Source organism: Theropithecus gelada, chromosome 2 (assembly GCF_003255815.1).
Source record: "Theropithecus gelada isolate Dixy chromosome 2, Tgel_1.0, whole genome shotgun sequence".
In the NCBI taxonomy this organism is placed as follows: domain Eukaryota; kingdom Metazoa; phylum Chordata; class Mammalia; order Primates; family Cercopithecidae; genus Theropithecus; species Theropithecus gelada.
In genome coordinates this window covers 131,508,376-131,528,728 of record NC_037669.1, presented here as the reverse complement: position 1 = coordinate 131,528,728, position 20,353 = coordinate 131,508,376, and the positions used below count along the sequence as shown (strand labels likewise).

The 20,353-nt window shown below is 36.2% G+C and overlaps 1 protein-coding gene across 1 annotated transcript in view; it reads right to left on the bottom strand.

The window, feature by feature from the left end:
* KPNA4 (karyopherin subunit alpha 4) overlaps nucleotides 1-20,353 on the bottom strand; it is a 69,765-nt gene that overhangs the window by 32,588 nt on the left and 16,824 nt on the right. Inside the window, exons 2-7 of the mRNA XM_025375642.1 lie at nucleotides 8,645-8,689; nucleotides 7,666-7,755; nucleotides 7,520-7,549; nucleotides 7,374-7,426; nucleotides 3,295-3,390; nucleotides 2,698-2,783 (exon numbers count right to left, since the gene is read on the bottom strand). Coding sequence (XP_025231427.1) covers nucleotides 2,698-2,783; nucleotides 3,295-3,390; nucleotides 7,374-7,426; nucleotides 7,520-7,549; nucleotides 7,666-7,755; nucleotides 8,645-8,689 — 400 coding nt within the window. The remainder of the gene's footprint in view (nucleotides 1-2,697; nucleotides 2,784-3,294; nucleotides 3,391-7,373; nucleotides 7,427-7,519; nucleotides 7,550-7,665; nucleotides 7,756-8,644; nucleotides 8,690-20,353) is intronic.

Below are 20,353 nucleotides of genomic sequence, written 5' to 3'. Positions count from 1 at the left end.
GCTGACACTTCAAAAAAAGGGGGAATCTATAAAACTATATTTAAAATATAGCCTCATTAAATGAATTTTATTGGAATAGCATTATTGGAAGAATTTCGACCAGCAACTATTTACTCAGTATCAAAATGAGTTATACAGACAAATGTTAAATTAGGCTTGTGAAATTTCATTGACAATTAAACCTGGAATTAATTTCAAGATTAATTCCTTATAGATTAAGTATTATCTCTAATTTGAAAAAAAAAAAAGTACATTATTGAAGTAACTTTTTTTTTTTAGACGGAGTCTCGCTCTGTCATCCAGACTGGAAGGCAGAGGTGGAATCTTGGCTCACTGCAACCTCTGCTTCCCAGGCTTCAGTGATTCTACTGCCTCACCCTCCCAAGTAGCTAGGACTGTAGGTGTGAGCCACCACACCTGGCTAATTTTTGTATTTTTAGTAGAGACAGGGTTTCACCATATTGGCCAGGCTAGTCTCAAACTCATGACACTTCAAATGATGTGCCTGCCTTGGCCTCCCAAAGTGCTGGGATTACAGACATGAGCCATTGCACCCAGCCTGAAGTAACTTTTGAACACAAATTTATGTTAACACATGTGGGTCTTTAAGACAGGCTAGTGATTCTTGGGCCATGTGAGATCTTCTGAATCAGAAAGTGATTCTGTTACTCAACTGGATGGGAAACAGAGATACGTCTGTATCCGAACAAAATACTGCACTGAACAAACGATTCTTCTTTCCTTCTGATATTACTTTAAAAAGCACTATTTAAGTATATGTAGCTCAATCATGCTTGTAATAAAAAGTAATTCACTTATGGGTTTGTTTTTGAAGCAGTGCCTCACTCTGTTGCCCAGACTGGAGTTCAGTGGTGCTGCCACAGGTCACTGCAGCCTTGACCTCCCCTGGCTTAACTGATCCTCCTACCTCAGGCTCCTGGGTTGTTGGGACTATAGGTGCATGCCACCAAGCCCGGCTAATTTTTTTTTCCTGCATTTTGTAGAGATGGGGTTTTACCATGTTGTCCAGGCTGGTCTCTAGCTCCTGGGCTCCAGTGATCTGCCTGCTTCAGCCTCCCTAAGTGCTGGAATTACTGGCATGAGCCACCATGCCCAACCTCATTTATTTATTATTTTTGGTATATTAAAGCAGACTAGCAAGGTCAAAAAAAATTCTAAGTCTTTTTCTAATCTTTAGAGAACATACATAACGGAATGGAAAAAGTGTGAGAGGGAATAAAACATTGTTACAAAATCATAAAATTTACCTAATAGCTATACAAAACCAAAAAAACCACAATAAAAACCACCTGAACCCAAAACTAAACCAGTTTTAATAGGATGTGAGGTAATTATCTTTTCTAAATAATATTACAAGTGTCTACAATAAAATGATTATTTAGATAACATCTTTGTTCCCCTTCAAAATGTACAAATTAGTGCTTACATTTTTAATAAGCTCAGAGAAGTATGCTGCTTACACATTTAAAGAGGATTTTAAAAGTATCTTCTTCAAAATTATTTATTTTTTGTGTTTGGTAGAAGAACCAAATAGTATTCATGAAGACAATACACTCGGGGTTTTACTTCCAATAGTAATTTTCCACTTACATCTCTTGAAACAAAAAAAAGCAACCCTATTATAGTAACAATGAAAAAAATATTCAAGCCATTCTTTCAACTAGGACTACTTTATAGAAGATTTCTTTAAAATATATGATATGGCCAGGCGTGGTGGCTCACACCTGTAATCCCAGCACTTTAGGAGGCTGAGGCGGGTGGATCATGAGGTCAGGAGATTGAGACCATCCTGGCTAACACGGTGAAACCCCATCTCTACTAAAAATACAAAAAACTAGCTGGGCGTGGTGGCGGGCACCTGTAGTCCCAGCTACTCGGGAGACTGAGGTAGGAGAATGGCATGAACCGGGGAGGCGGAGCTTGCAGTGAGCCGAGATCACACCACTGCACTCCAGCCTGGGCGACAGAGCGAGACTCCATCTCAGAAAAAAAACAAGATAAAAATCTCATTGAGAGAGGCTGAGGCCGGGTGTAGGGGCTCATGCCTATAATCCCAGCATTCTGGGAGGCCAATGTAAGTTGATCACTTGAGCCCAGAGTTAGAGACCAGCCTGGGCAACATGGCGAAACCCTGTCTCTACCAAAAAAACACAAAAATTAGCTAGGCACAGTGGCACATGCCTGTAGTCCCAGCCACTTGGTGGACTGATGCAGAACGGTCTCTTGAGCCTGGGAGGCCAAGGCTACAGTGAGCCGAGATTGTGCCACTGTATTCCAGCCTGGGCAAAAGAGTAAGATCTTGTCTGAAAAAGAAAAACAACAACAAAAAAAACAAAAACAAAAAAAGAGAGGCTGAGAGGCAATGTGGCAACAGGAAAAACTCCTTTATTTCTACTGATGTCCTATAAATAAAGTGTAACAATAATAATTTAATCTGCTACTATAATTAGGAAATGTTCTCATATTTAGAAAGGAATCAAGTGAATTTTTGGACATACAAAACATCAGTCACCAGAATAAGAAGATTAAAGCAACATACTTAAGTTGACCTATTTCAATAACTATGTAGTAGCTATTATTTTATAACGTAAATTGCCATAGTTTCTTGGGAAAATCACTATTTTTTACTGACTTCTTTTAAAAAAATGCAATTATGTTTGTTAATAACCAACTTACTGGACTGAACTACGGCTTGAGTTTGTTCAGAAGTTCCAGATGCAATGTTTGTCAAAGCCCATGCAGCTTCAAACTGCAAAGAAGGACTACAAAAAAACAAGTATATTTAAACAGCAGGATTTTTACATTGGGCCAAATATCTAACCATTCTTCCCTCTACCATTTCAAATGCATTAAATATTTTGTTTCAAAAGATATCTATCCATCCAGCATATTTTTTTAACCCTCAACAACTGTTTCAAACATCTCTTCAGTATAAAAAGCATACAACCTTCTCCAGCATCCTTAATTTTAGTAAGAAATCTTTTTAAGATACTTGCATACTACTCCCCAAACAGTTCTCTCAAGTACCTACCTGGTCAAACTACTTCTTGCCAATTAAGGCTTAAAAGTTAAATTTATCATTCTCAAGTTCCTGTTTGGCTACTACCTTCATCTCTTGGTGTTAACAAATCTTGCACTGTTTTTCACTTTGACTTTTCAACTCCATCCCTTAGCCCTTTTCTTTTTTCTTTAAAGATCAAACTAATTACTAGAGAGTCTTGTCTTCTCCAAAGGATACATTCTAAATTAAAAAAAAAATAATAATGTACTCACTTGTCATCTCTTTCAAGACAATGGACTAAAATGGGCAATATTCCAGATTTTATTAAGTCATCAATTGGTGGATTGCGATCACTGGACAAAAGCTTCCTGTAAGAGATAAAAACACCCTTGTGAAACTTAATAACATACAATATTATGATTAAATTTAAATTCATATTTGACAAATATTAACATAAATCTGAATATCTGGTACAAGTGCCTTCTCTGAAATTAACAATTTATATAATGCAAACTTTTCTCTAAATTTATAAAATGATATATAAATTAAATTTATAGAGATGACAAATAATTAAAAAAACAAGAATATAGATATGAACCACTTTACTACCTTTTTTTGAGATGGAGTCTCACTCTGTTGCCCAGGCTGGATGGAGTGCAGTGGCACAGTCTTGGCTCACTGAAAGCTCTGCCTTGCGGGTTCCAGTGATTTTCCTGCCCCAGTCTCCCGAGTAGCTGGGATTACAGGCATGCGCCACCACACCCAGCTATTTTTGTATTTTTAGTAGAGATGGAGTTTCATCATGTTTGCCAGGCTGCTCTTGAACTCCTGACCTCAGGTGATCCACCCCTCTTGGCCTCCCAAAGTGCTGGGATTACCAGTGTGAGCCCCGGAGCCTGGCCACTTTACTACTTTTAATGGTACAATAATTTATTCCCTCAGTAAAGCCCTGATTGTGACTTATAAAAAGAAAACTAATTTTTTTTTAAAAAAATGTTACTTTTGGACATAATTTTGAGTTCAGAGAAAAAAATGGGCAGATTTCTTCAACACAGCATTTACCTTGCTAAGCAAGGAATTAAGAGGTCACCAAAATATCCAAAATTATTCACACTACATCACAATAGAGTCAAGTGACGAAAGCAGGTAGGCTGCTGGAATATGTTTAGAGCTGATATTAGTCCCTAATTCTTCATTCTAGTTTACACACCAAATTAAAAGTCATAAAAGTCCAACAACATTTTCATCTCAGCAACTAAAGAGAAATGGAATAAGCACAGCAACTGACAGGAAAACAGCCAGAGAGATGCTAGAGAATCTGAGGTAAAAAAGACAGACACATCACTGCTTTCATGGAGCTTATAAGATAAAAACAAAACCTACTGCCTATTTTCACATGTATGAGACTACAGGTTTAGCTGATAAGTCCTCAGTGTAGCCTAATCATATCTTCACCCACTGGAATACCCTGTATTACTATATAAAAGCAATGTTTATGAAAGCTTAACCAAATCATGTCCCTATATAAACTTTGTGATGGCTGCTTATTTACCACCTTTATCAACGTAAACTCCTTGACCTAGCTTTAAACTACTTCACAAGTTGGCTCCATCTTATAACTAATCTTATTCTCTGTAACTCAACAACAGGTTAGTTGTCTGTCGCATCATTTCAATCGAAATAAGACTGAACCTATCCTAAACCCCTCACTTGAAATGCCCCGTCTTCTATGTATTCAAACTCTATTCAAAGTTCATTTCAAGTTCTGTGTTTTACATAATACCATCTTTGAATTTCAAGAGGATTTATACAGCATAGCCCTACATTTGGTGTTATCACTACTTATTTTTTTGAGACAGGGTTTCAGTCTGTCACTCAGGCTGGAGTGCAGTGGTGCTACCTCGGCTCACTACAACCTCTGCTTCCCAGGTTCAAGCACTTCTCCCACCTCAGCCTCCCAAGTAGCTGGGATTACAGGCATGTGACACTACACCCAGCCAACTTTTATATTTTTAGTAGAGATGGGGGTTTCACTATGCTGGCCAGGCTGGTCTCAAACTCCTGACCTCAACTGATCCCCTGGCCTCGGCCTCCCAAACTGCTGAGATTACAGGCATAAGCCACCGCACCCAGCCCCCTATTTTTTTAAATACAGTTTTGCCTTTCCAATTAGCTTATAAAATTCTTAAAAAGAAAGAATTATACCACATGCTAGTTCCTCAACACACGGCACAGTGCTTAGCATAAGTGGAAATTTAAAAAACAGAAAAACGAAAAAAACAAATACTTAGAAAGAGTCTTAACCCAGTCTTAAACCTTCTCAAACAAGGCTTCATGAGATCAAGGGTCAAAATTTAATTAAAAAAAAATTTTTTTTTACACTTCACTGAGGATATTTTAAAAGAGAAATGGCTTTTATTCTCTACATAATGGTGAATAATACAATTTTTACAAAATATAATATAAAACCAGCTTCATGCCACTGTCTTGATTTGTACTAAGGAACCTGCAATTTTACTCACAGTTGCTTTGCAATACCAGTGTAAACGTTAACACAGTGAAAAAAAAGGCAAATAAAGTCTTAGAATTATTATGAAAACCAGTTTGCTCTTGCATACCCCATGAAATTGCCTTGGAATCTCCCAGTGATCCACAGATCATACTCTGAAAACCTCTTAGAGTACACTGGGCTTTAATTTTCTTGCAGATTGCATGTTGATTAGAACTGCCCCAAAACTATCAAATATTCAACTCTGACAACGATGAGCATAATCAATTTCTTAATCATTCTTCCTATAAACATTAATTTGCTATTTTGACAAGTGAATGGTTCTGTGATTTTTCTGCCTACATAAAGAATTCCTCTCTAAGAAGTTCTTTTACCTCTGGTATACAATACTGTAATTTTATAATTTCCCTATCAGTTCTAAGTTATTTAAGGTGGATAAACAAATACTGGAAAAGTCTAATAAACATAAAACAGATTCGTGCAGCACTGTATAAGGTATTGGACGGACCTATAAACTTTTGCCACTTTCAAATTCTGTAACTAGGATCAATTGCTTACTTGTCTCTTTCCTACTGATAAACTCAACATAGGGTGTTATTCTTACATTCATAAATACACAAAGCAACCACTAAATTGCATTATGATACAGTCATGTCTTCCCCAACCTATTTATTAATACAAAGGTCTCAGTAATAGATTTTTCTGCCTCTTCCCTTAAAATATGAGAGAGCACAGGTTTCACAATAGAAATGTACAAAACAGGCAGGGTACGGTGGTTCATGCCTGTAATCCCAGCACTTTGGGAGGCTGAGGCGGGTGGATCACGAGGTCAGGAGTTCAAGACCAGCCTGGTCAAGATGGTGAAACCCTATCTCCACTAAAAAGACAAAAATTAGCCGGGCATGGTGGCGGGTGCCAGTAATCCCAGTTACTTGGGAGGCTGAGGCAGAGAACTGCTTGAACCTGGGAGGCAGAGGTTGCAGTGAGCCGAGATTGCACCACTGGACTCCAGCCTGGGCGACAGAGCAAGACTCCATCTCAAAAAAAAAAAAAAAGAATGTTCAAACAACTTGGTACTTCCTACCTGGAAAGACACTGGGAGTGTATGCAGTCATTAATCTCTTTTTTTGAGATGGAGTTGCAATTCTACTGCCTCAGCCTCCCGAGGATCTGGAATTACAGGTGACCGCCACCACGCTCAGCTAATTTTTGTATTTTTAGTAGAGATGGGGTTTCACTATATCGGCCAGGCTGGTCTTGAACTCCTGACCTCATGATCCGCCCGCCTCGGCCTCCCAAAGTGCTAGGATTACAGGCGTGAGCCACCGTGCCCAGCCGTCATTAATCTTAATCTACATCTACTTGTTTATGTACACTGACATAGTAAGATTGTAATTCTGGATTTATTGTTTGATCAATATGAGGATTGTGAGAAGAATTAGATACCTGGTAAGGATCTGAAGAATCTGACTTTATAAAATTAAATCTATTCATTAGTAAAAGGTAAAGCTTTACAAATAATGTTTTTCTTTTTCTTTTTATTTCTATGGCATTAATTTGTTAAATTAACTTTCCCTGGCATCTGCATGCATTATGTACATTAAAGCTTCAGTGTACACACTTTCAACTAAAAATAAAAAGTGTGAATTAAAAAAACTGTCACCAATTTTAATACTCTAAACCAGAGAATTAAAAAAAATAATAAATTTAGTTGATCTATTACTATTTACTATTGTCATCAAAGTTAAATTTGATTAACAGGGTCTACTCCATAGTAAAAATTCAAAATAGAACCCCTGTGTAAGTTATAAAATCTAAACATGTCTTCAAAATTTAACTTACCTAGCAGCTTGAACTGCACTTAACTGAATTCCTTGGTTATCACTTGAAGCATTCTATAAAAAAAAATAATTTATGATATAAATATATAATAATTAGCTGCTGAGGATAAGAAATACAAATGAAGAGAGAGTAAAAATCCAACTTACTTGAACAATAGCTTCTAGAGAGGTATTTTGCTGGGAAAAAAGTTAAAGAGAAAACTCAGTTAAAAAGTCACCTTAAAATTCTTTATTAATGTTAAATCTTTCACTGGTACTTTTAATTTACCAGAATAACAATAACAATAACTTACCACTCTATAATCACCATCTATATCAGAGTCTTCACAGATATCTTCATGTGGTACATTCCTTCTCTTTAAGAGATGTTCATCTCTTTTATTCTTAAAAAAAAAAAAAAAAAAAAAAAAAGAAAAAAATCAAACAAAGAATTTGAGTTAAAAAAACCTGAATACTTTCATACAAAGCTCAGGCAAACCTGTGCCTACAAACTGAAATATGAAGTGCCTTTTAAAAGTAAAATTCAAATGTAAAAAATTAAACCAAATTGTGAATTAACCACTCACACAAAACTAATTTGAGTCCCAATTCCCAAATATTACATTTTTAATGAACCGTGAACTATGTAAAAACAAACAAAACAAAAAGTTTGACTAAAAAATACAGTGTACAGTTTAAGCCAGAACCAAACACAAATATTTATTTAAAAGTACTAAACCATTTTACACATGATCTGGGAGCTCCTCTTTATCACCTAAAAGCAAAGTCAAAGCAGAAGTTGGGCAGTTCAAAGTTAGACAAAAACCAACAATGTCTTACAAAAATCAAGGGCCATTTCAACTTCACTTAAAATGCTGGGAGCAAATTTATAAATATAATCTCAACTATAATACTTAAAAGTTGAAGAAGTTTGCAACAAGTTCTTTTCAGGGCCTTACTACTGCCCGTTAATAGCAGAACTATTTAATATAACTGTATCTCAATGACTTATACTTTAAGCTCTTTATATCTGTTTTTACACAATGATAAAGTTACAAGGTGTACCTTTTCAACTTCAAAAGTTTGTCAAATTTAGTCAAAATCTCTCCTTTTTCTAAAGAAAAATGCTTAGCAGTTGAGATTTTTAAAAGTTTAAATTTAGTAAATAAAATTTAGTTATACAATAAGTTATACATTTTACACAAAAACAAAATATATATTTGGCATCTTCTATACAATGCTCTAATGTTGTTAGAATTATGCTTAGAAGTACCCAATATTAATCAGACTCACCTTCCTTAATTCAACTACAACTTCATTTCGTTGTCTTCTCATAGTCTACAAAAAAATTAAAGGAAAATATTTTTAAAATCACCTCAAATTCCATTATCCAGAGAAAACCACTATTAACATTTCAATATACGCCTCTGATCTTTTCTTCTAGCCATATGGATATAAACTCAAATCTTACTCATAATAAAAATCATACTATGTAAATGATTTTCAATCTTCATTTCCCATTCATACTGCAAAACATGAAAAATCTCTTTGAAATTATTAATAGATCTATAATATTGGCTATATCATAATTTTAAAAACTATAACATAAGGTTTATAAAAACACAGAAGTACAAAGAATAAAAGAGCCCATAATCTCACCCCTCATATGAACCAATGATATTACAAAAAATAACACATGTACAAGATTAGTAAATTCAACTGCTTTAAAAAAAAAAAAAAAAAAAAGCAAAAAAAAAAAAGCCAAAGGAGCCCTCCTGCTCACCCAAAATTTCCTTCTCTCATAGGAAACACTGTTAGATTTACCACGATTCTGACACACGTCTGTCTATCCTGTTCTTTACCTTGTTTTGGTTTACTTTGTTTATAGACCTTAGAGATATTCCATGGTGGTGTATAAAGACCTATTTCATTATTTTTCATGGCCACACAATTATTCTATGACACACAGTGGCCATTCTTTTATTTTCAAATATATTTTTCTCATTTTTAAAATTACTTACTACAGGGATGTGTGCTCACTGTAAAACTGAATGTTCAGAAACAATGTAAGTTCAATCTGTTTTCACATACAGGTTCATCTTATTCTTTCTAATGATTGTGTATTATGTAGCGGTAACAATTCAGAAAGTCATATTAGATGTCTAATAAATATCACAAACCTAAATCCAAAACTGAACTTCTGATCTTTAACATACTCCACCTGCCATCTCAGCAAATGGTAATTCCATCCTCGCAGCTGCAAAGACCAAAAACCTTGGAGCCATCCTTGATTTTTTTTCTCTTACATTACATATTCAATCTGTTAGCAAATCCTGTTGGTTCAACCTTCAAAACATACAATCCAAACACAGATCACTGCCTCCTCTGCTACTATTCTGGGTCAACTTACCATTATCTCTCAACTAGATAACTGCAAAAGTCTCCTAACATGTAGCCCTCCTGCTCTTGCCCTCTATCTTCCTCCAGAGTCTATCATAATGACAGCAACCAGAGCAATCCTCATAGGACTCATAAGGACTCTTAATTTTTATGTGCCATGGACTCCTCTGGCAGTCTGGTATAATCAATGGACACCTTCTCAAATAGTGTTTTTAAACACACACACACTATATATGTAGTTACAAAGGAAACTACCTTGATACACAGATGTAAAAAAGAGAGCTGGAAACATAAAAAAAAAGTGTAAGTGCCTCTTTATTACCACATTAAATGGGATCTCAGCAGTAGGTCTAATAACTACTATAATTTCAAAGTAATGATGACCATAAATGCAACAACGAGGTGATTTTTATTGGTGGTAACAAAGTCACAGGTAATTCTAATATTACTATGGTTAACTGGCTACATTAAGTGAAGGAAACACTGTTTCAGTTATAAGTTAGTGAAAATAAAGATATAATTTCTTCTAAATTTCAGGGGCCCTCCTGAATTCTACCCATAGACTTCAAGGACGGAAAGGTCCAAGGACTCAGTAAAAAATATTTTCTAAAAGTCAGATCATATCATCTTCCTGTTCAAAAATATCCAAAGGCTCTCACACGCTCCACTTTGGACTTAAAAGCCCAGTCTTTACAATGGCTTATGTCCAGTCAAATCTTCCCACCTCATTCCCTCCCCAAATACCACCGTTTGGATCTTAGCTCCTACCTATCTCATTCTGCTGTACTCACACCAACTTTGCTATTTCTTGAACAAACTGGAAAGTCTCTTGTTGCAAGGCCTTAACTAATACACTATATAGTAACTTCTCAGAAGATGGTCTCCAGAGTCAAACTGCCCGGGTTCAATTTTTTTTTAGCCATACTACTTACTAGCTCTTTGTACTTCAGTTTCCTTATCTATAAAATTGGGATAGTAAAAACACCTTCTTCATAGGACTGCTGTTAAGGATTAAATCAGCTAAAATATGTAAAGTACTTAAACTGTCCCTGGTACACAGCAGTGTGTGTGTTAACTTATTATTATTGCTGCTGCTATTTCCTCAGTTTGGAATGCATTTCCCTTACTACCTGCAGTGCTCAGTCCCTTATCTCTATGGGAAGGCTTTTCCCTTCCTGACCATCTGCCAACTCTCCATTTGGGTACTTTCTCTTTCTCTTTCTCTCTTTCTCTTTCTCTTCCCTGCCTTATTTATCTCTATACTATTTATCACTTTCTAATATACCATGTAACTGTATTTGGTACAGATATTTTTAAAACACCAAGAGTCAACTTTAAAATAATAAAATAGGCTGCAAAATGAGTAAAAATAATTAGCTAAATACTACAGTGTTAACATCTATCTCATTTAATCATTATAGCCTTATGAGGTAAGAATAAAATAATCGTTTATTTCTTTTTAAAAATAAGGAAACTGAGACTTAGAGAAGTTAAATTGCTTGTCCAAAGCTGGCTAGGATTACAACCCAGACAGTTTCACACAAATCCGCTTAACCACCAAGCCATATTGTTTTCCACACTTCTCGAAGTCAAAGTTCAAGTGAATTGGAGAGCCAATCGTTCACACTAAAGCAAAAGTACTATTACCAACACAATGAACTTTGCATAATATCACAATATGAAATCAATAAGTGATTCTAACAACAAAAAACTATGACCTATGTCTCAGGCACAGAAAATAGTATCTGTAGGATGCATGACTTAAGACTGTTCAACAAATAAATAGACTTCCGAGGGATGAGGTATTTCCAGTTTAAGGAAAGTTTTTATTAGCAATCACTTCATCTAAAGTAGCAGGATTAAGGTACAATGGGCTTTAACTTCTTTTCATTAGAGCAAACTAATAAATCCCAAACAACTACATACTGCATATTTACATAAATGTTTTGTTTATCCCCCAAAATTTTCTCCCATTACATATTTATTAAATCCAGAGATTTGCGAAAAATTTTCTTTCTTTCTTTTTTTTTTTTTTTTTTTTTGAGACGGAGTCTCACTTTGTTGCTCAGGCTGGAGTACAGTACAAGGATCTCAGTTCATTGCAACCTCTGCCTTCCAGGTTCAAGCGATTCTCCTGCCTCAGCCTCCTGAGTAGCTGGGACTACAGGCGCATGCCACCATGCCCAGTTAATTTTTTGTATTTTTAGTAGAGACGGGGTTTCACGGTGTTAGCCAGGCTGGTCTTGAATTCCTGACCTCGTGATCCGCCTGTCTTGGCTTCCCAAAATGCTGGGATTACAGGTGTGAGCCACTGCGCCCAGCCTGAAAAATTTTCTGTTTTTTCTTTTTACTTGATACTCATTTGTTACAACAAAATCTGGAGGTTTTTCAGTAATTTGAAACTACTAATATTTATCAAAACAACTTAGCACTGTAGTAACAACATAAGACCAGGCTATTACCACTTTCACAGAAACTTTGCAAAATAAGAGATTTGACAATCCCTTTATTATACAGCAAGAGTTTTCTTTTCCTCTCCAAGGTAGAGAATGAACGAACTGGTAGAAAGAAACTCTATGCACCACAGCCTGGCAGCATTTTGCCATGTTTTTACAGCAAACAACAGTTGTTCTTTGGGACCCCATGAAAGGGGTATATAAGACTTCTAAGCCTGTCCTTAAAGAGCAGGTTTTGTATACTACATGAAAATATGTTAGTTGTGAATTTACATGACTTATACTGATGCAGTAAGCGGTGGTGTCAATTAGAATTCCAGAAAGCTGACAAACTGGCCAAAGGCTTATGTATAGGCCAAAGAGCTATATAAAGGACAAAGACTGTAAGTGGGGGAGGTTGAGGACTGCCGCTGCTATTGTCTCAGAGGAGGTGGACAGAGTTTAGGCAGATCACTCAGATATTTTATAGTTCTTTGCTTGTGAGACAGTTATAAAATTATAAATTCAGGCAAAAGGGGATAAGAAGTTGACAAAAAATTTCAAACAAGTCAAAACAGAATGCTAGTTCTATTTAAAAGGAATGCAGTTCGTGTACTTAACGAATATTTACTATGCATCCATCACTGTGTTAAGCACTAGGGATTAAACACTTTCCCTGCTTTAATGAGGTGTAGATTCTAGTATTTTCTTTCCACTTAATTGCTACTTGATTTACAATTAGTGGCTACTTGATTCCTGCTAATTTTCAAGTCAGTTTTACCGACACATGGTTTTTCTTTAAAGTCCTAAAAATTGTTAATTTAAAATACGATATAGTAATTACTGTATAATTTTGGATATTTTAAATTTTCTTGAGCAAAGTTGGGATTTAGTTAGGACTCAATCTCACTGGAGAAAAAGTTGAAAGAAAATTCTTTCTAATAATACAAAGATAAGAAATATAATGCCTTGATTTTATTTCACCCAGTCTGACTTTCACTGATACCTTAGGAAGGTTAATACTTAGGTAACAGCACTACAAAAAGAAAATAAGAATTAAAAAATTTATACAGGCATGAGAGATCTTCTGTGTGGTAACTAGGATATATTCTAAAACTGAATTGTGATAATGGTTGCACAACTACGAAAATTTACTAAATATCATTGAATTTTGTACTTAAAATTGGTGAATTTTATGATAGGTAATAAAGTGGTTTTTAAAAGTTATACACACACACGACAGACACACGCCTTCCCTCCCCAACATGAGTTAACAGTAAGTATATTACTAATTTAGAGCCTTCCGGAAAGCATGCATTCAAACATTTATTAATCACCGATTTGCCAAGCATTAGAAATACAAAGATGGACCAGACACTGCATATCTATGCCCTAAAGGAGGTAGCATTCTTATGATACAGAAATATAATTTAGTAAAATAGTAATAAGGCCCAAACTTAGCAAATAGCAAGTGCTGAACACCATTCTAAACATGTTACTTGAATGTACTTATTTAATACATGTATTAATAACATGCACACAAGGTGCTCTGACAGTAAAGAGAGTAATTACTAAAGGTAACATATAAGCTTAATTTTCAAGACTGAATGGCAATCCATTTAGAGAAAGGCATTCCAGGTAGAAAATACAGCATGTACAAAAAGAAGAACTATGAAAGATGGCATGTGTGGAATCTGCTGAAGAATACCAGAAGCCAGAAATGAACAGGTAGGCAAGGAGACAAATCAATCACATAACATAAAGCTAAGCTACACTTTCCAGAGAAAAGTGAGTTACTGGTGATTTCAACCCAAATTATCATCACAACCCAAACACATTTGGCAGGTAAAACAGTTGTTCAACCCGATTACATGGCGAACCAAAAGTTAAAATAGCATAACTAGAAAAGTATGTTTTCCTATTTCTTGTTTTTCTCTCTCTGCAGCAGCAGCCATCATGGTGTTTAATCATGCCTTTGTCAAATAGTATTTATGTTGGCAAACTGCATGTAATTTGCAAATAAATTACATTATGACAATAAAAGGGAAATTTTAAATGCCTAACACTGTTAAATGCTTACTCAAGTGGGTCAATAATTAATATCTCCTAAGGATAAAAACCCATATTAAAATCCTTCATTTAGAAAAGTTCATTTAAGAAGTAAGTTTAGTTCAAATTTTCAATCTGTAGATTTATTTCTCAGAGGTAGCACTTATTAATACTAGTATTAAAGGCCTGACATTCTACTAGTGATGAGCAAAAGCCTTCTCAAGCAGAATCAAGTTCTTATCTCTTCAAGAAGTGATAAGATTAATGGACACTGAGCATAAGTGAAGAAGAGTTTGAAAATACATTGAGTGTAGGAGGCCAGACTTAATCTAGGCAAGCTATTGGAGCAATATTAAGAACTAATTCTAGTCTATAGATACCGTACTTTAAAATGATCCATATCTAAACTGTAAGCATTGAAAATTTATTAGTACATAAATATAATTTTTTAAAATTGTCAAAATGTAAAAAACTGTTAGGTGTTAACTCCAAAGAATGGAATTAGAGTTGTACTATCTCTTCAACATTCAAACAATAGGAACATGTATTAAATTAAAAAGTTATACATATCTATTTGGAAAAGTTACAAAATAAAGAAGGGAAAAATCTGAATTCTCAGAGTTCTCTATATTCATCTATCTTTTGCAAGAGATGACATACGATAGAAGAGAAAATAAATGCATACATCTCCCAAGATGGTTTCCTAGTATATGGTTATACTACTCTACTAGCATATGGCTACTACTCCCAGCTCTACCTTTAATGAAATCATAGGCAAGTCACGACCTTTATGGGTATTAATTCCTTCACTTGTAAAGATAATTCGATAGATCCCTAAGATCTTTTACGCCTCAAAAACTGTATCTTTTTTTTTTCCCGGAGACAGAATCTCACTCTGTTGCCCAGGCTGGAGTGCAGTGGCGCAACCTCGGCTCACTGTAACCTCAGCCTGCTGGGTTCAAGTCATCCTCCTGCCTGGAGTATCTGGGACTACAGGTGTGCACCACCAAGTATGGCTAATTTTTGTATTTTTGGCAGAGATGGGGTTTCACCATGTTGGTCAGGCTGGTCTCAAACTCCTAACCTCAAGTGAATCATCCACCTCGGCCTCCCAAAGTGCCAGAATTACAAGTGTGAACCACCATACCCAGCCAATTTTTTCAACTTTAGAAAACAATGTCAAAAAGTGTGTAATTGTCATTTGTAGTTACTATGCATGGCAGTGTAGTTTCTATGCTAAGAATCATGAAAAAGTCATAACTCAAAATTATAAACAATAAAGAGCTACTTTGTGGCTCTGGTACAGTTGCTTGGTGTTTTCGTATCTTGCACTTTTCTCGCCTTAAGTTATGCTATGATGCCAAAAGGACATGTGAATCCTTGACCTTTCCTTTTCTCTTCCCCGAGATGGAGTTTTGCTCTTGTTGCCCAGGCTGGAGTGCAATGGCGCGATCTCAGCTCACTGCAACCACCGCCTCCTGGGTTCAAGTGATTCTCTTGCCTCAGCCTCCTGAGTATCTGGGATTACAGGCGTCCGCTACCACACTCAGCTAATTTTTTGTATTTTTAGTAGAGATGGGGTTTCATCATGTTGGCCAGGCTGGTCCTGAACTCCTGACCTCAGGTGATTCACCTGCCTCCCAAAGTGCTAGGATTACAGGCATGAGCCACTGCGCCCAGCCTCCTTGACCTTTCAATAGCTAGTTTTGGTAGCAGAGACAATTACCAAACTGTGTGTGTGTGTGTGTGTGTGTGTTCATGTATACGTGTGCACTGGCAAAGAGATGGTGTTTGACAGGGAAAGAAAAAAGTTTAGAAACGACCATAGGTTTGGTGAGACACATGTAACCTCTCAGGGATGGGAAACACTGCAAGATAAACTTTCAGAATCACTTATAGAAGGCGACTGAGGACAACCTACAAATAAATCTACTCTAGTAAACAAGCACATATATAAGTTTTATATGAGCACAAGGGAAGGTACTCTAGGATTAATGGGTTATAAGGGAATTGATCAAATGCTACCAAGAATGATCACTTCTCTTCAAACCCCCTGCCAAAGATCATGCCAGTGCACTCCAGCTTGGGTGACAGAGAGACAGACTTTATCTCAAAAAACAAAAAACTTTGAATCCTTAACAGAAGAAATAAAATTTCACAAATTATTTGAGTGACTTGAAGAAAACTCAACTCATTGGAAAGGACACTGGGAAAAATTACCGAGGAAGAGTAAGAGAAGAAACGAGATATACCCAAATTAAGAAGGTCATTAGAACCCAAGCTTTTATATTACTGCTTGAAGGAATCTGATTTCCCTGCTGATTTGGTGCATTCTCAGAGGAGAAAAACAGTTTTTTTTCATTTACAAAACAATACCAAATGTGTAAAGCAAGAGAGATTGAGGAACATTTTCCTTCTATGATGTAAGAACATAATAAACTCAAACTCATGGTTTTCTTATGGAAAAATTTAAACAGTATTACAGGATTTTGTAACTGGTGAGAACAGAAATCATTTAAACTATTTCATTTTACAGAGAAAGGAACTATGGCCCAGTGACTTCAAGAATACCAAAGCTTAGATATCCTGGATCCAGTCCAATATTCTTTACACTACATCACATTACTTTTTTCATTCTAGGTCTACTTCTGTTACATATTCCTTCAAATAAACTATTTTTCCTTCTCTTTTTCTCTTCAGTGTTTACTTTCAAAATATTCTTTAATTTTTCCTTGTGAACTTATGTTCAAAGACATGAAACTTAGCAACAGAAAAATCTTCATTGAAAGGTAAGTTACTGAATTACTTTGCCAAAGCACTATTTTAAAAGCCCTCTAGTTATGTTCACATACTAAACAGATATATACATGTGCACAGGAAACCATTCATTCACCCAACACATGTTTACTGACCACCTACTATATGTCACAAACTGTTCTGAGTGTTAAGGAGAAAACAGAGAACGAAATGACAAAATCTCTGTCTTCATGGCGTTTATTGCATTTTAGTGTGAGAGACTGTAAATAAAGTTAAAATGTATAGTGTTTCAAAAGCCAGGAAGGACATTTTTAAATAAAGACCTTGAGAAGAGTGATCAAGCCAGGTGGGTAGCTGACATGCAATGAACAAAGAGGGGTAGGAAATGGAGGCTAGCCACCGTACAGATTTTGGCATTTATCCTAAGTGAGCTAGGAAGTCACTGGGGGATGAGCAAAGGAGAGAGGAGAAAAATGTTCTGACTTAAAAGAGAATTACTCCAGCTGCTATGTTGGGATTATACCACAAGTGCAGTAATCCTGGCAAGAGATAACACCTTGGACCAGAGTGGCTGCAGTGGGGACCATAAAACATAATGAGTCTGAATATATTCTGAAGACAGAACCTGCAAAATTTGCTAACAGACTAGACAGAACTGTCAAAGAGAGGAAACAATGATTTTAAGGTTTTTGATCCAAACAACTGAAGGATGGAACTGCCAATTACTGAGATGGGGCAGACTGACTGATTAGCAAGTTCTGGGGCGTAATATCACTTGTAGATATAAGTTTAATATAATGCATCAAAATGAGATGTCAAGTAGTCAGTTGAATCTTGAGTTCAAGAAAGAGTTGAGACTAAAAATATCAATTTGTAAAGTTGACAGCGTCCAAATAATATTTAAAACCAGATCACCAGATGAGATTACCTGTGAAATGAGCATAACCTGAGGCACCACAAAATAAGACGCAGAAGACTAACAGAGACAGTGAGATAGAAGGCAGTCAAGAATCTGTGCGAGGCCAGGCACGGCATCTTACATCTGTAATTCCAGTACTTTGGGAGGCTAAGATGGGTGGATCACTTGAGGTCAGGAGTTCAAGATCAGCCTGGGCAACATGGCGAAACCCTGACTCTACTATAAATACTAAAATTAGCTGGGCGTGGAGGTGTATGCCTGCAGTCCCAGCTACTCGGGAGGCTGAGGGAGAAGAATCGCTTGAACCCAGGAGGCAGAGGTTGTAGTGAGCCGAGATCGTACCACTGCTCTCCAGCCTGGGTGACAGAGCAAGACTCCATCTCAAAAAAAAGAAGAATCTGTGTGAATATGGAACCAAGTGAAAATACTCTTTTTTAAGGAACCACAATCAACTATATCCAATGTTGGGGACAGGTCAAATAAGATGAGGATTACTAAATGCACATTTACTTTATAAACTAACATGGTTAATCACCAACCTTTGTTTGGATAAACAAAGGTTCCAGTATCGCTCCCCATCCCTCATCTACTGAATTCTGATCTGTTTCTGCTACCATTTATTCCCATCCCTGCACACTATTTAATATGCTTAAAATATCACTCAAGACTTAGAGCTTCTAACCCACGTCTCATTTATCGTGGTATAGTACTGGACTGAGTAAGTTACAAAACTAGAACTGAGCCCTAGTATCTACAAAACATTAACTTTTCTCAAAATGGAAATGAAACTCACTCTCCAGCCCTTCTTTGGTCTCTTAAGCCACACTGCAAAGCGATTCCCATTTCTGGTGATGTTTCCAGGGCAAGCTTTTGACTAAATCTGTGTAAACTGACCATAATGGTTCCCTTCTACCAACTGGTCAGTGGAGTAAATGGACAACATTTGCAATCCCAAATTAACCAATTCTATAAGATGAATCAAAAAAATTCCAACTATGAAATGTCAAATATACAAAAAAATTTCATGACATCCAATCCAATGTATTAAAGTTATCTTGTCATACTTGTCTTTTTTTGAATAAACATTTTAAAGTGCTATGAATACTGCTAGAATCTCACTCTATCCACAATCCTCTCCTCCCCTTATTTTTCTCTGCCAGATGCAATGATTTTCCTAATTGCCTGATTAGATTCTCATGGGTGTTTTGGTGTTTTTACTGCGTATCACCAATTTTATATATTTAGGATTTTTACATGAACGATACCATACCATACAAAAGACTACTTTTCAAGCAGTTTTAGATTTACAGGAAAACAGTAAAAAGTACAGGTAGTTCCCATATATTCCCTGCCCCCACACAGGCAAAGCCTCCCACTACATCAACATCCTGTTACCAGAGTGGTACATTTGTTACAACTGATGATCCTACATGTACTATCACCCACAGTCCATAATTTACATTAGGGTTCATTCTTGGTGTCGCATACTTCTATAGGTTTTAACAAATGTATAATGATATGCATCCATTAGTATCAAAACAGTATTTTCATTGCCCTAAAATCCTCTGTGCTCTCCTTATTCATCTTCCTCACTCTCAACCCCTGGCAACTACTGATCTTTTTACTGTCTCTATAGTTTTATCTTTTAAAGAATGTCAGATGGTTGGAAGTATATAGTCTTTCAGTTTGTCTTATTTCTTTTAGCAACATGCATTTAAGATTCTCCACATTGTTTCATGGCTTAATAGCTCATTTCTTCTTAGCACTGACTAACACGCCACTGTCTGGATATACCACAATTTATCCACTTACCTACTGAAGGACATCTTAGTTGCTTCCAAGTTTCGGCAATTATGAATAAAGCTGCTCTGTGTGGACCTAAGTTTTGAACTCATTTGAGTAATTACTAAGGAGTGCTATTGCTGGGTCATATGGCATGAGTATGTTCAGTTTTATACTGCCTCTCAAAGTGACTGTACCATTTTGCCTTCCCAACCAACAATGAATCAGAGTTCCTGTTGCTCCACATCCTCACTGGCATGTGATGTTGTTAGTGCTCTGGTTTTTTTGTTGTTGTTGTTGGTGGTGGTAAAATATACATAACAATAAAATGTACTATCTTAACTACTTTAAAATTTAGAAATTTAAGAAAAACTGTAGTAAAAAACACACAAGCTTTACTATTTTAACTATTTTAGAGTGAGTTCAATAGCATTAAGAACGTTTGTACTGTTGTGCATCATATCTCCCAAAACTATCCTGGTCTTGCAAAAACGAAACACTACATCCATTAAACAACTCCCCATCTCCTTCCCTCTATCCCCTGGCAACCATCATTCCTCTTCCTGTTTCTATGCATTTGCCTATTCTAGGTACCTTGTATAAGTGGAATTATACAGTATTTTTTTGTGTGTGACTGGCTTATTTCACTTGGCATAATGC